The following is an 11,857-nucleotide window of genomic DNA, read 5'->3' on the forward strand; positions in this document are numbered from 1 at the left end:
CACCACGTACATTTCAATGAAGCTCCTCCGCTCCTCTGCACCTGCCCGGCGCCTCGGGTCCGTGGACCAGACACGAATAGCAGTACCGAGGACTGAGCGGAGGCTCCGAGGCGATCGAAGCTTTCCCGTTGTCGGTGCGTGTTTTAAAGCGCTCTAGAAATACGGCTGAGTTGAGTATCTTGAAAGAAGAAGATTTACCATTCACCCGCATACTTACCAAAACCGTATTCGGCAAAACGCATTTGTTTCTCACGTTCGGTATCGATCCAAATCATGACAGTCGCGCCGTAGCAAGCAAACGACTTGGCTGAGACGTCATTGTTTAGCATAGTGTCCGCGGTCCTGTTGGCTGTGAGCTAGCGAATCAGCGATTGAGATAAGAGAGCGTACGTAAAGCGGATCAACCAATTAGCGAGTCAATGAAGTTCAGCAAAACTTTGCTTTTTATTTGGATGTGATCCTGCTTGTATTATGAGCAGGTGTTGCATGCAAATGTACAAGTGGGCGGGCGCGAGTGTGTGCGCACGCTTCTGGCCACGCCTCCGTGAAATGCCGTAACACCCACAAAGCGGATCAACCAATTAGCGAGTAAAAGAAGTTCAGCGAAACTTTGCTTTTTATTTGGGTGTGATCCTGCTTGTATGTTGAGTGGGTGGCGCTTTTTTTTTTTTTCTGGCCCGCCCGGCTGCAAATTTTCTGGCGACGCCCCCGCCTCAACGTGCACCTCCTTCCTCCTCGTTCGTGATCGCATTTGTCTACAAGTGGGCAGGTGCGAGTGTGTGCGCACACTTCTGGCCACGCCTCCGTGAAATGCCGTGACACCCTGGCCGCCCGGCTGCAAATTTTCTGGCGACGCCCCCTCCTCAACGCGCACCTCCTTCCTCCTCGTTCGTGATCGCATTTGTCTTGTCCACGGCACAAAGCGTCTCTCGGTCTCTTTCAGGTCTTCCCGCTGGGGGGTCCGGTGGACGGAGGCACCCGCCTGACAGTGCAGGGCAAGAACCTGGGCCGCAGGGTAAGTATGACCAAATGGTTGTCGGCGTCGTGAGCCGACTGCGCTCGCTGTTGCTATGGCCGTCATCACTGGACTATCGCTTGTTGTGACCGTTATTCTACGTCAACGTCAGACGCAACTGGCTGAAGCGGACGCTCCCGTCCCCGCGCAACCCGTGTTCGGTTTGAGGTTCCACACTTCTTTGCCTCCGTGGCCGAGTTCTGACTTTTGTGGGGTTCACTTAGTTCTTGACCAGCAGAGGCGGCCAATTGAAAAACATTTTGAGCTTCCACGCTTGAGGGAGTCTTTTCTTTGCCTCCGTGGCCGAGTTCTGACTTTTGTGGGCTTCACTTAGTTTGCTGCTGGTTCTTGACCAGCAGAGGCGGCCAATTGAAAAACATTTGACATGTCCGTCAGTCGTCATCCGTCAGTCCGGCCCGGGCACCCGTCCCTCGTTGTCATTTTTTCAAGCCCAACCAAACTCGAATTGTCAGTCCGTCGTGTTATTCTCACCATGCTTCCATCTGTAAATTTGGCATCGGTTGGTCAGTCAACCCCCGTGGGTGTCCGTCAGCCGCTGAGAGATGATTACTCTGACGGAAGAAAACCGACTTTCCTCAGCGCTTCGTCTGTGAAGTTTCCCGTCGATCGTCAGCAAAATGGGCGTCATCGCCGCCTCTGTAAAACCGCTGCCGATCTACACGTGCCCGGCCCGGGCACCCGTCCCACGTTGTCAATTTTTCGAGCCCAACCAAACTCGAATTGTCAGTCGGTCAGTCGGTCGTGTTATTTTCACCATGCTTCCATCTGTAAATTTGGCATCAGTTGGTCAGTCAACCCCCGTGGGCGTCCGTCAGCCGCTGAGGGATGATTACGCTGACGGAAGAAAACCGACTTTCCTGTCGATCGTCAGCAAAGCGGGCATCATCTCCGCCTCTGTAAAACCGCTGCCGATCTACACGTGCCACCTGCCGGGATTGGATCTGTCAATGCAAATGCTATTTTCGAAACTGTTGAAGTGCGCACCTGTGATGAGCTCTGCAATTGCTTGTTGTCACGGTAACCCATCATGACCGCCTGGCAGGGAAGTGCTCAGGCACTCAGTGATTCGAGTGTGGCTGAGATGGCCGAGACCAAAACGCTGACGTCTCTGCCCGGAGCAATGAACGACACCCAGAAAGGAAACGGGTGGAAAAAAACCCCCAAACATTTTCTGCGCTCTGACATCGCAGTGATTGGCCTCATTCGTCTCAACCTCCAGAAGAAAGCGCGCTGCCGGCCGCACTTATTGACTTGGCGGATGACCAAGAGCGAACGATGGCCGCATTGTGGCCAAATTCTTCCAAATGAAGCACAGCTTGGATCAAGCAGACGGTCCCGTCAACGCAACGGCTTGTCCGTCCGTCCCTCTCGCATTGCCATTGGACACGGTCGCCGCGATCTCCTTCAAATCGGGGTCTTTGGGATCACAAAAAGTGCATGAAAAATCCGACTCGCCATCGCCGCTTATTATGCAGAGTCGGCTTGGTGCGTGGGAATCTCTGACCCCAAATAAGTGTCATTTCCACGCTATTATGAATCGATGTTTTGATTGACACGTGCAATTTACAAATCCCGGTCGATCAAATACTTTCTACGAAACAATTGCTCATCTCAAATCATTTCCAAAAGATTTTTCTTTTTTCCCGCGTGTCACCCGTTCACGCCACTATTTGTATGCAAGACGCTTCTTCCTTGAAATGACTCCGTCGCCCCGTCGGGATTATCGCGGCGTCACCATGGCGACAGCGAGGTCGGCCGTCATAACGGAGCCGGATGGAAGTCAGCAACTTTTCCGAAGGCGTTCGAGCTTCCCGGCGCAGCTCAAATGGAAAGCGTTATCTGGTCGCGCTCCGCTGAAGCCCGTCATTGCATTCAAAGCAGGTGTGGGCGCGGCCCACGACTCCCGCCCGTCACTCCGTCCGCCCCCCCGCGACCCCATCGCACACGGAGCGGCCCAACCCTTTTCGTGACGGCCGTGAGCTCATCTTGTTTTTCATTGGCTGTCCGTCACGACAAGCGGGGTCGACCCTCCGCAAATCGCAACGTGTCAGCGCACGGCGCTGGCCGCAGCTCGATGTCATCGGATGTGATCTTGTGTCATCGCAAGCATTTCAAGTCTTTCCATTCATCCTCACCCGTCAAGCGTGAAATTAGCCGGCCGAGTCTTTTCTTTCTGAGCTGCCTGTCAGAAAATTTGGCCGCAAGCCAGCCGTTCAGGTTTCGGTCCTACGGTGACGAACGTCTTCCCCTTTCAAGCAACCCGAACCCGAACCCTTACCCAACATTTCCTTGAGGCTCATTCATGTGACTTCACCTTCATCAATGGAACACAAAGTGCCTCGAAAATGGAATGATCTTGTCTTTTGATTTGCGCAGGCTGGTATGCATCACCGGGAGGTCGCCGTTGGACGGGACGGACCCGGTGCGAGTGGACGTGGAACAGGGCGGGACGGGCAAGTCCAAGGAAAGCTTCTCCTACTTGGTGAGTATCAGGCCTCGCCGGCTTCCGCATTCTTCCCTTCCCTCGTGTTTCCCGCGACACGCCGGGAGAGTCCCCCCCCCCCGGCGAGCCGGCCGAGTGTTAACAGATGCGCTTTACGGCTCGGAAGAATGCGAGGGTGTGGGAATCTTCCGACGTGTAGCGGAGCCGCAACCCGGCGGCCCTCGTCGTTCTGCGCCGGCTGCCAGGAAAAACAAATCGTGTCCGCCGGCTCTGCTCGTTAATTGACCTCGGCCCATTCCAAGAAGAGTCGGCCGCGGCCGCACGACCCATAAAAGCCGCCGCGCTCGTCTTATTTACCGGCCCGCCAGATCAAACGGCCCCCCGATCTCGATTTGATATCAAATGGGCCCTTCATATGTTTACAGCGGAAAGCGGTGTGGCCAAACTACGGCCCGGGGGCCGTTTTGCGGCCCGTCGTCCGTTTTTCAGCGTCCCGGCACGTGGCAAAGAAAGAAAGAAATCAAAAGAAGAATGTTGGAAAGGACACTGGCCACGGGCGGTGAAGGTGGGCGGAGCCAGAAGGGACGGTCGACGGGAGAACTTTTGGCCACGTTCACATTGTCACTTGAAAACACGGTCGCGAATAAAGATCATTCCATCGGAGAAGCACTTTGTTCTCGACGGCTGTGGAAAAATCCTCCGCTACTTGCCTCCGCACCTGCAGCGGAAAGCCCATGAACAATCCCAAACAAGCGAGAATCGCTTTCTCGCCTGACTTTAGCGCGCTTCAGAAAGACGGGGGCGGGCGCCTTTGACGGCGGCCCTTTTCACCCTTGCATATTTCTGTAGGCGGCCCTCAAAAATGGACCCGGCCCCGCTCGAAAGCAAGGGAAAAGAAAGGGCAAATGGAGTCGGAGACAGGATATTTGTCTGCATCTCTTTCACCAAGCCTCAGGAAGGAAACATCTGGCTCCTTGCAGCCGCTCCGCCGCCCAAACACACAATGGCTCTACTCCGTGTACGCGCTGAGGAAGTGAATCCTGTCAGCCAGGATGAGCGCTTCGGCCCAGAGGCCCGGTTCACCCGGGGGTGGAGGGCGGCCACGCAAACTGGGCCCGAGGCTCGAGGCTCGGGCTTTCTCCCTTTTTCACGAGCCGCCGCTCCGGTCGGCGGCCGTCTCCTTCGATGTGATGCGACGAGATGTTTCAAGCGCAGAGCTCGAGGAAAACCCTTCCTTTTTTGTCAGCGTCGAGAAGCGGCGCACGCCACGCAATTGTGAGCTCGAGGAAAAAGATCCCGCCGGGCGGCCATAGGCAACTTAAACGTGACCGCACACTCGGCACATTGGCTGAAATGAAGTGAAAAATTGACTTTGACGCCGGGAAAAAAAACGACTTGCCATATCTTGACCGGGTTGCCTCATTTGGCCCCATTCTACTTCCTACTTTGACTTGCCCACTTTCTACCCCTGCTGAGTTCTCTTGGCGGCCGTTTACGGACCGGCCGTCGAAGCCGCCAGCGCATTGGCCGCTTGGCCCGTCAGGATTTGGGCTCGAACCGCTCGGCCAGGGGACCGCAAGGCCTCAGGTTTGACAACAGACCAGAGAGCGGATGACCGAGCGAGCGACGCGCCGGAGGCTTCCCCTCGAGCAAGGCGGCGAGCCCCCCGAGTCGGGCGCCGTCAACAAGGACTTTCAGCTCAAAGGCCATGTTTGTCGTCTCTGCTTTCAGGTCCCGAAGGTGGTCTCCATGGAGCCCGGGAAAGGCTCCCGTGCCGGAGGAACCAGAGTGACCATCAACGGGGAACACCTGGAGATTGGTTCTCGGGTTCGAGTCATGGTCAACGACACGCTGGAATGCATCATCACCGAGTGAGTCGTCGGCAGCGAGCGCTTCCGTCCCCTCGGGCGTGGCGGTCGGGAAAGGCCGCGTTCGGCTTTGATGGATTCGAGTCTTGTACGCCGCCGCACGGAAATTGAAAGATGGCTTCCAGCACAAAGAGGGGAGAGAGAGAGAGAGAGCCGGGAACGGCGACATTTTGGAGACGGATCCGTTTCGCGCATGAGAGTCAGTCCTTTCCCCGTCGTCTTTTAGGCAAAGAGATGACGCCCTTGAGTGCACCATGCCGCCGGCCCCGCAGGCGGGCGGCGAGTCCGTGCCAGTCTGCGTCCAGTTTGAGAACGTGCCGTGCCAGAGGGACCGACTCAGCACGTCGTACACGTACGAGAAGAACCCCACCATCGGCTTCATCAAGCCCGACAGGAGCTTCCTCAGGTGGGCCGTGCTGAAGGACCGTCACGTGTTCGCCGCGGCTTCCTTTTGCTTCGCCGCGCTCCTGATGGACCCGCGTCGACTCTAATCTCACACGTCAAGGCTGCCCCCCCCCCCGTCAAACGGACCAATCGGAAGCCGCGTGCTCGTCGTGACGGGTCGTGCGCGCCAATACTTGCCTCTCACGCGCCACATTGAGGCACCATCTGCGAGCCGCACGTGCTTGCCGGTGCGGCTAAACACCCTTAATGCAGATCCTCTCCTCTAAGCAACTACTTGTTGCCTCCGTGGCAGAAAAGAAACCACACACACACTCCTCACAAGCATTGTTGTCACCGATGGCCATTGGGAGTTTTGCCAAAATGTCGAGAGAAATGCGGAAGGGCCGCTCTGTCATCACCGTTTGATGGGGTGTGTGTTTTGATTATTTTCTCTCGCACCCGTAAATGGTACGAAAGATTTCCCCGGAGCTCGAGTTGAAGGAAATCAAAGAAAGAAAGAAATGCAATTGTGAATCGAATCGAAATGGCGATATGTGTCAGAAAGGTGGCAATTCAATCTTTTCTGAAAATCGTTCAGTCCTGATGCTGTTGTTTACTTTTTGCCGGGATACGACTTGCTTGTGTGTGTGTGTGTGTGTGTGTGTGTGTGTGTATTGCAGCGGTGGCAGGACCATCACAGTGGCGGGCCACGGATTTGACCTGGTGCAGAGCGCCACCATGCAGGTGGTGGGAATTGGGCAAACGGTGAGTCATCACCGGCACTTGAACACTTTAAAGTGTTTTAAAAACATTTCACTGAGCTGAAAGCATGCGAGAGGGGTCTAATGATGCAAAAAAAAAAAAAAAAAATTGCAGACCCTGGATGTCAATTTTGACTTCTTGTGATCCTGCTCTGCCATCTTCCCGTGAAGCGCACTTATTTTCCTGCTCACGCCGCTCTCTTCTCTTTTCAGGTGTGCGCCGTCGTTTCGCCCGCCGTCATCACATGTCCGTCGCCGCCCTCCAGTCAGTCCCAGCCGACCTCGGTGCAGTTCTACCTGAACGGAGTCCTCTACGCGGGGGAACGCCCCTCGCCCTCTGATGGGGATGCCGAGGAGGAGGAAGACGAGGAAGAGGAGGAGGCGGATGAAGAGGAGCCGCACGCAGGTCACTTCCTGTTGGAATACGTGGAGGACCCTCAGTTCTTCACAGCCAACAAGGAAAAGTTGATCAAACATCACCCGGGAGAGCAGCTGACACTCATCATCAATGTGAGTCGCGTGACGGCAAACGTTCGGCCTTCATCCAAAACAAATTTGGGATGATCGACGTGCCGCTCGGCGGTCGCGCTAACCCGTCGTCCGCCCGAATAGGATCGGCTTGTTTTCTTTTCAGACTTGAAATTCGACGGGTTGACCCGAAGGCAGAAACAAGGCTGCAAAGAAACACGGCGTTTCTTTTTTTTAGGAACGGGGGCTGTCAAGCAGAGGTTAAAATAAGGAGCTGAGCTGAAATATGGCGACGTTTGCTTTGGGTTCACCTTTTTTTTTTTTTTTTTTTTTTTTTCCAGTTGTGTTAGTGTTGCGAATGGGCTCGTGCATATTTTGTCAGATGCCGCAGCCTATTTTCTCTGATAGCGTGATGCTTTTCGTGTCAGCATGTGCTGTGTTTGGATTGGGAAGTATTTGTTGACAGAGACCTGGGAGGTGGCATCCTGCGCTGGCGACAGGAGAGGGCCTTCGGGGTGCAATCACAGCGAGGAAGCACACTCGTGATAAACACACACACACACACACACACACACACACACACACACACACACACACACACACACACACACGCTTCCTCACTTTTTGAAAAAAAAAAATAAGCGGGGATGGGGGGGACGGGGGTGGTGGATTTCACTTCCATCCAAATTGGCTCTCACTTTCCTTATTTTGGCCTCGTTCCCAGTTGGTAATCCCATCATTGTGGTCACCAAGTGAATTGCTAAAAAATGCAGAATGAATTTGAAAACAAACAGTCTCACAATCAAAGCCGCACATTTGCCACTTGGCTGCGGTAAAAGCAAAGAGTGACGTTTCATTGGCTTTTCTCTTACTCTCGTTTGACTGACAAACAAAAGCCTGCTGCTCATGCAAGGCTATCATATATGTAATACCCCTTGTGCTGCAATTTCTACGATGTTTGTAACACATGGGTTACCCCATATGTTACAATTTCTACAATTTTTGTAGATTTTTGCATATTGTCATCTTTAAATCAAAGACACAGCATAAAAAGTGTGTGATATGAAATATTCCAATTCATGTTTTATTTATGTCGATTTATATTCATGTTTTGGTCAGAGCACAATACCGCTTTTATTGTCCATAGAGGGCAAAAATACAAAGAAAAAAATAAGAACTATATGTGTATGTATAGCACTGATGCCACTGAACATGTCGAGTGGTTGAAAGTGAAATAAATATTCAGGAATAATACTTTTACAATTTTTGTACATTTTTTTTTCTTAATATACATGGAGTCCAGTACTGTATATGTTGCTCTATGTGACTCGCTGTTGTTTTGCAGCTTCTTGCGGACTTACCTGTTTATGTTAATTGGTCCCTACTTAGCGGATTTTCGTTTATCGCGGGTGGTTTCGGTCCCCATTAACGGCGATAAACGAGGGATTACTGTACCTCCTTTTAAAAGTGCACTTAAGTTTCAATTCTCAGTCATGTTGAACATTTGAAATGTTGAAAATAAGTGTGTGTGTGTGTGTGTGTAATTTTTGTTCTTATCAAAGCATCAAGTCGCGCTTTCGGTTGTGGATTTAACAAACAATGACGGTCTCTTTGTGTTTCTTATCTTGCATCATGACGATAGTCTTCTTTCATTTCTCAAAGTCTCGTTTATCCCATTTATCTTCAAAAAAAAAAAAAAAGCTGAGAAACATTCCTGATACGTTTTCCGTAAAAATGGGGATGCCAAGCCACGAGTACGTGGGGGTTGACTGTATACCCGTAAACCTGGGTGGACTTGACTAGCTCGTTGGATTGGTGGTTTTCCGTGGCAATAAAAGCGATTCCGTGGCTCAACTTTTTGTGAAGGTTTCATGAATGATGCGTTTAGCAGCAGGAGGAGGACTGACGTCGTCAACGGACCGGGTGGGGGCGGGGGGTCCACGGCGAGCGATGGCTCTGTTGTTTTTTCCGACCGACGTCGTCCGGCTGAGGGCCTGAGAAAGTTCTTTTGGGCAATCGCAGCGTCTCGGTCAGCAGATTTGTTTTTCTAGTCTCGGCCGTCTCAGTTAGCGGGATGGTTTGCTGCTCTAAGCCGAAAGGACGTCCGCCGGCTTCCTGTGCGCGACGGCCGCCCAGCGCCGCCCGCGTTAACGTTCCCGGCCTGAGGCAACTGACGGCCATTTGTGTGTGTGGTTTTTTTTTCCCGTGGCAGAAAGGGCCCAGCGATCTGGAACTGATGCCGGACGAATACTCGGTGATGATCGGCCCCTACCCGTGCAACATCAGCTTCCACAACGACCAACTTTTCCACTGCACCATCGGCGGCCTGCTGAGCTCCCGGCGGCGCGAGCCGATGGGAGGAGACTCAAGCCGACGGCGCCTTTGGCGGCAATTGCCAACTCGGGCGCATCCGTTCCCGCCGCACGAAGCGAAGCGGTCCCCGATTCGATCCGGGTGCGCTCGGACACGGTCTGCGCTCTGCGTTTTGTTTCGCCGTCATGAGCGGAACGTCGTTGAAGAAGACGCCCCTGCTACTGTCGGTGCCCAAAATGTTTTCGCGGTACACCAACGTGGTTTGGCCAGCTGAGGGGGCGGGCCAAAGCTCTTGAATGCTGCCGCTGTTGGATTGTGGGAAGTGTGGGTCGAAAAGTCGAGGTTACCTGAGGTCAGTTTTTTCAAAGAGCCAGACGGGCTCAGAAGCGCTCACCATGAGCGGGGAGGGATCGGCCAACGAATGGACTTTTCCGTTGCCGGGATTCACGGCACGGACGTCCTCATCCGACGCCGAAATTCTCCGAGCGCTTTGCCTTTGCTCGTTGAGGTTATTTGCGATCTTTCCGCTATCTGGGGAGCCGCCAACTGTCGGCTCACTGCGATCTGGAGGGCGTGACCTCCCTTGTCCACCAGTTGCGTACAAGTGACCTGCAAGGAAAAAAAGTCATTTGGCACGCTTGGCTTTGGGCGCCTGCCGCGGGGTTGCCGCCATATCGCCTTGAGGCTTTATCGGTCTGCCATTTTCAGGCAGGCAATTTGACAGGAAGGCCGACATGCGCTTTGTCTGCGTGTCAAAATGAGGCGGGTCTGAGTCACGATGACGGTCGTGAGAAAAGCAGACGTTCGCGTCCCGGCTGCTCGCGTTCCTCTTTTTGGCTCCGTTTCTATGGGGGGTGGGGGGAGAGGGGGTCATCAATTCTGAAGCAAGAGCCACGATGTGAGCGGGCGGCGTGCCGAAAGAGCTCCGAAAGCGATGGATGTCAGTCTGCCGCCAGAGTGCTGCCTGCTGCAAAAAACATTTGCCTTTTTTCTTTTTTTTTTTTTTTTTTGTGTGTACAGAAACAGAAAGATTTGTTTTGGGCTGCGCAACAACACACACTGGTTGTGTTTTTCCGACATTGTCTGGGAATAAAAACGGAGCAAAGTGACGTCTTGTAACCACGATGTACCGAGGCCATCGGAAGCGTTGCTCGGCGACGGAGGGGCAGCCGTCCATTCTGTTCGGAAGCAAGGCGGCGGCGGCGGTGGCGGCGGTTCGCTTGCCGCCGTTCGTCGCAAGCAAGGCCTTGTCACTATTTTGTGGCAAAAATGCAGTTGTGACAGTGACGTCGACGTTACGAAGTTGTTGGCTGACGTGAAATCCGGACTTTGAAATGGAAACGTTGTAATGGCTGTCAACGGGGTACGTTGAAATGCGGCCCGACTGTACTTGAAAAGAAAAAAGCTGGGCTCCGAAGCGCAGCCGAGCCGACGAGGGGAAACCGTGTTCCTCGTACCCGAGCGAAACAGGAAGGCGCAACACTTTGCCCGCCGTGGCACCCGGCGGAACGAGTCCCGAAGGCGCTCTCTCTCGCGCTCGACATCAATTCCCAAGAAGAAAACGATTTGGAGGGAGGCGCTTTCTTTTGTGAAATGTTTTCTTTTTTCTCCCTCAACGAACGCCGGCATTGGCTGAGGGAAGTCCTTCTCTTGTCACATGTGGGTCAGCGTGAGTCATGTGACCCGTTGGCTGAGGGCTGAGGAGAGGTCAGCAAGCGGCGAGGGACAGCAACAACCATCCTCGCCTGCTGACTGGTCACGAGGCGCAAGCGGAAGTCCTCTTGTCACATGTGGGTCAGCGTGAGTCATGTGACTCGGCGCAGCCGGCCGGGCCCTTTGTCAAGTCCGCACGCGCTCATTTGTCCGAGAGGTGCCCCCGCGCCTGTCCTGGCGACGACAGCGCGGATCTTCACCTTGGCCAAAACGTGGCTTGGTTTCTTAGCGTGCGGATTCAGCATGCCTCGAAGCTTCCCGTCGAGCCCGGTGACCACGTCTAAAAACGCAAAGTGGCTCTTCTCCGGCTCAGCCGTCGACGATCGTCGTTCCGTCTTTCTTTGCCGCCGTGACGGACCGTTGTCAAAATCGGCAACTTGACCAATTTGGCCAAGCCGTCGACGATCGTCTTTCTATCGCTTGGCCACGATCTCGGCCGTGATTTTGTCGCCATGACGGGCGATTGTCAAAATTGGCAACTTTGCCAGTTGGGCTAAGCTTGGTCTGGGAGACTCCCTTTCCAAAGCGCGAGACCATTCCGGCTTCCGTCGACCAGCGCGTGCGCGCCGCGCCTCTGGAAGTACAACCACGATGTACCGAGGCCATCGGAAGCGTTGCTCGGCGACGGAGGGGCAGCCGTCCATTCTGTTCGGAAGCAAGGCGGCGGCGGCGGTGGCGGCGGTTCGCTTGCCGCCGTTCGTCGCAAGCAAGGCCTTGTCACTATTTTGTGGCAAAAATGCAGTTGTGACAGTGACGTCGACGTTACGAAGTTGTTGGCTGACGTGAAATCCGGACTTTGAAATGGAAACGTTGTAAAGGCTGTCAACGGGGTACGTTGAAATGCGGCCCGACTGTACTTGAAAAGAAAAAA

General features: G+C 53.9%; 1 protein-coding gene across 1 annotated transcript in view; it reads left to right on the forward strand.

Moving 5' to 3' along the window:
• plxnd1 (plexin D1) overlaps positions 1-11,857 on the forward strand; it is a gene marked incomplete at its 5' end in the record, with an annotated part of 79,520 nt that overhangs the window by 35,655 nt on the left and 32,008 nt on the right. The window contains 7 exons of the mRNA XM_019856348.1: positions 944-1,015; positions 3,372-3,518; positions 5,211-5,350; positions 5,574-5,753; positions 6,412-6,496; positions 6,706-7,002; positions 9,173-9,520. Coding sequence (XP_019711907.1) covers positions 944-1,015; positions 3,372-3,518; positions 5,211-5,350; positions 5,574-5,753; positions 6,412-6,496; positions 6,706-7,002; positions 9,173-9,520 — 1,269 coding nt within the window. The remainder of the gene's footprint in view (positions 1-943; positions 1,016-3,371; positions 3,519-5,210; positions 5,351-5,573; positions 5,754-6,411; positions 6,497-6,705; positions 7,003-9,172; positions 9,521-11,857) is intronic.

The sequence above is a fragment of the Hippocampus comes genome, unplaced genomic scaffold (assembly GCF_001891065.2).
Source record: "Hippocampus comes isolate QL1 unplaced genomic scaffold, H_comes_QL1_v1.1 scaffold473, whole genome shotgun sequence".
Lineage (NCBI taxonomy): Eukaryota > Metazoa > Chordata > Actinopteri > Syngnathiformes > Syngnathidae > Hippocampus > Hippocampus comes.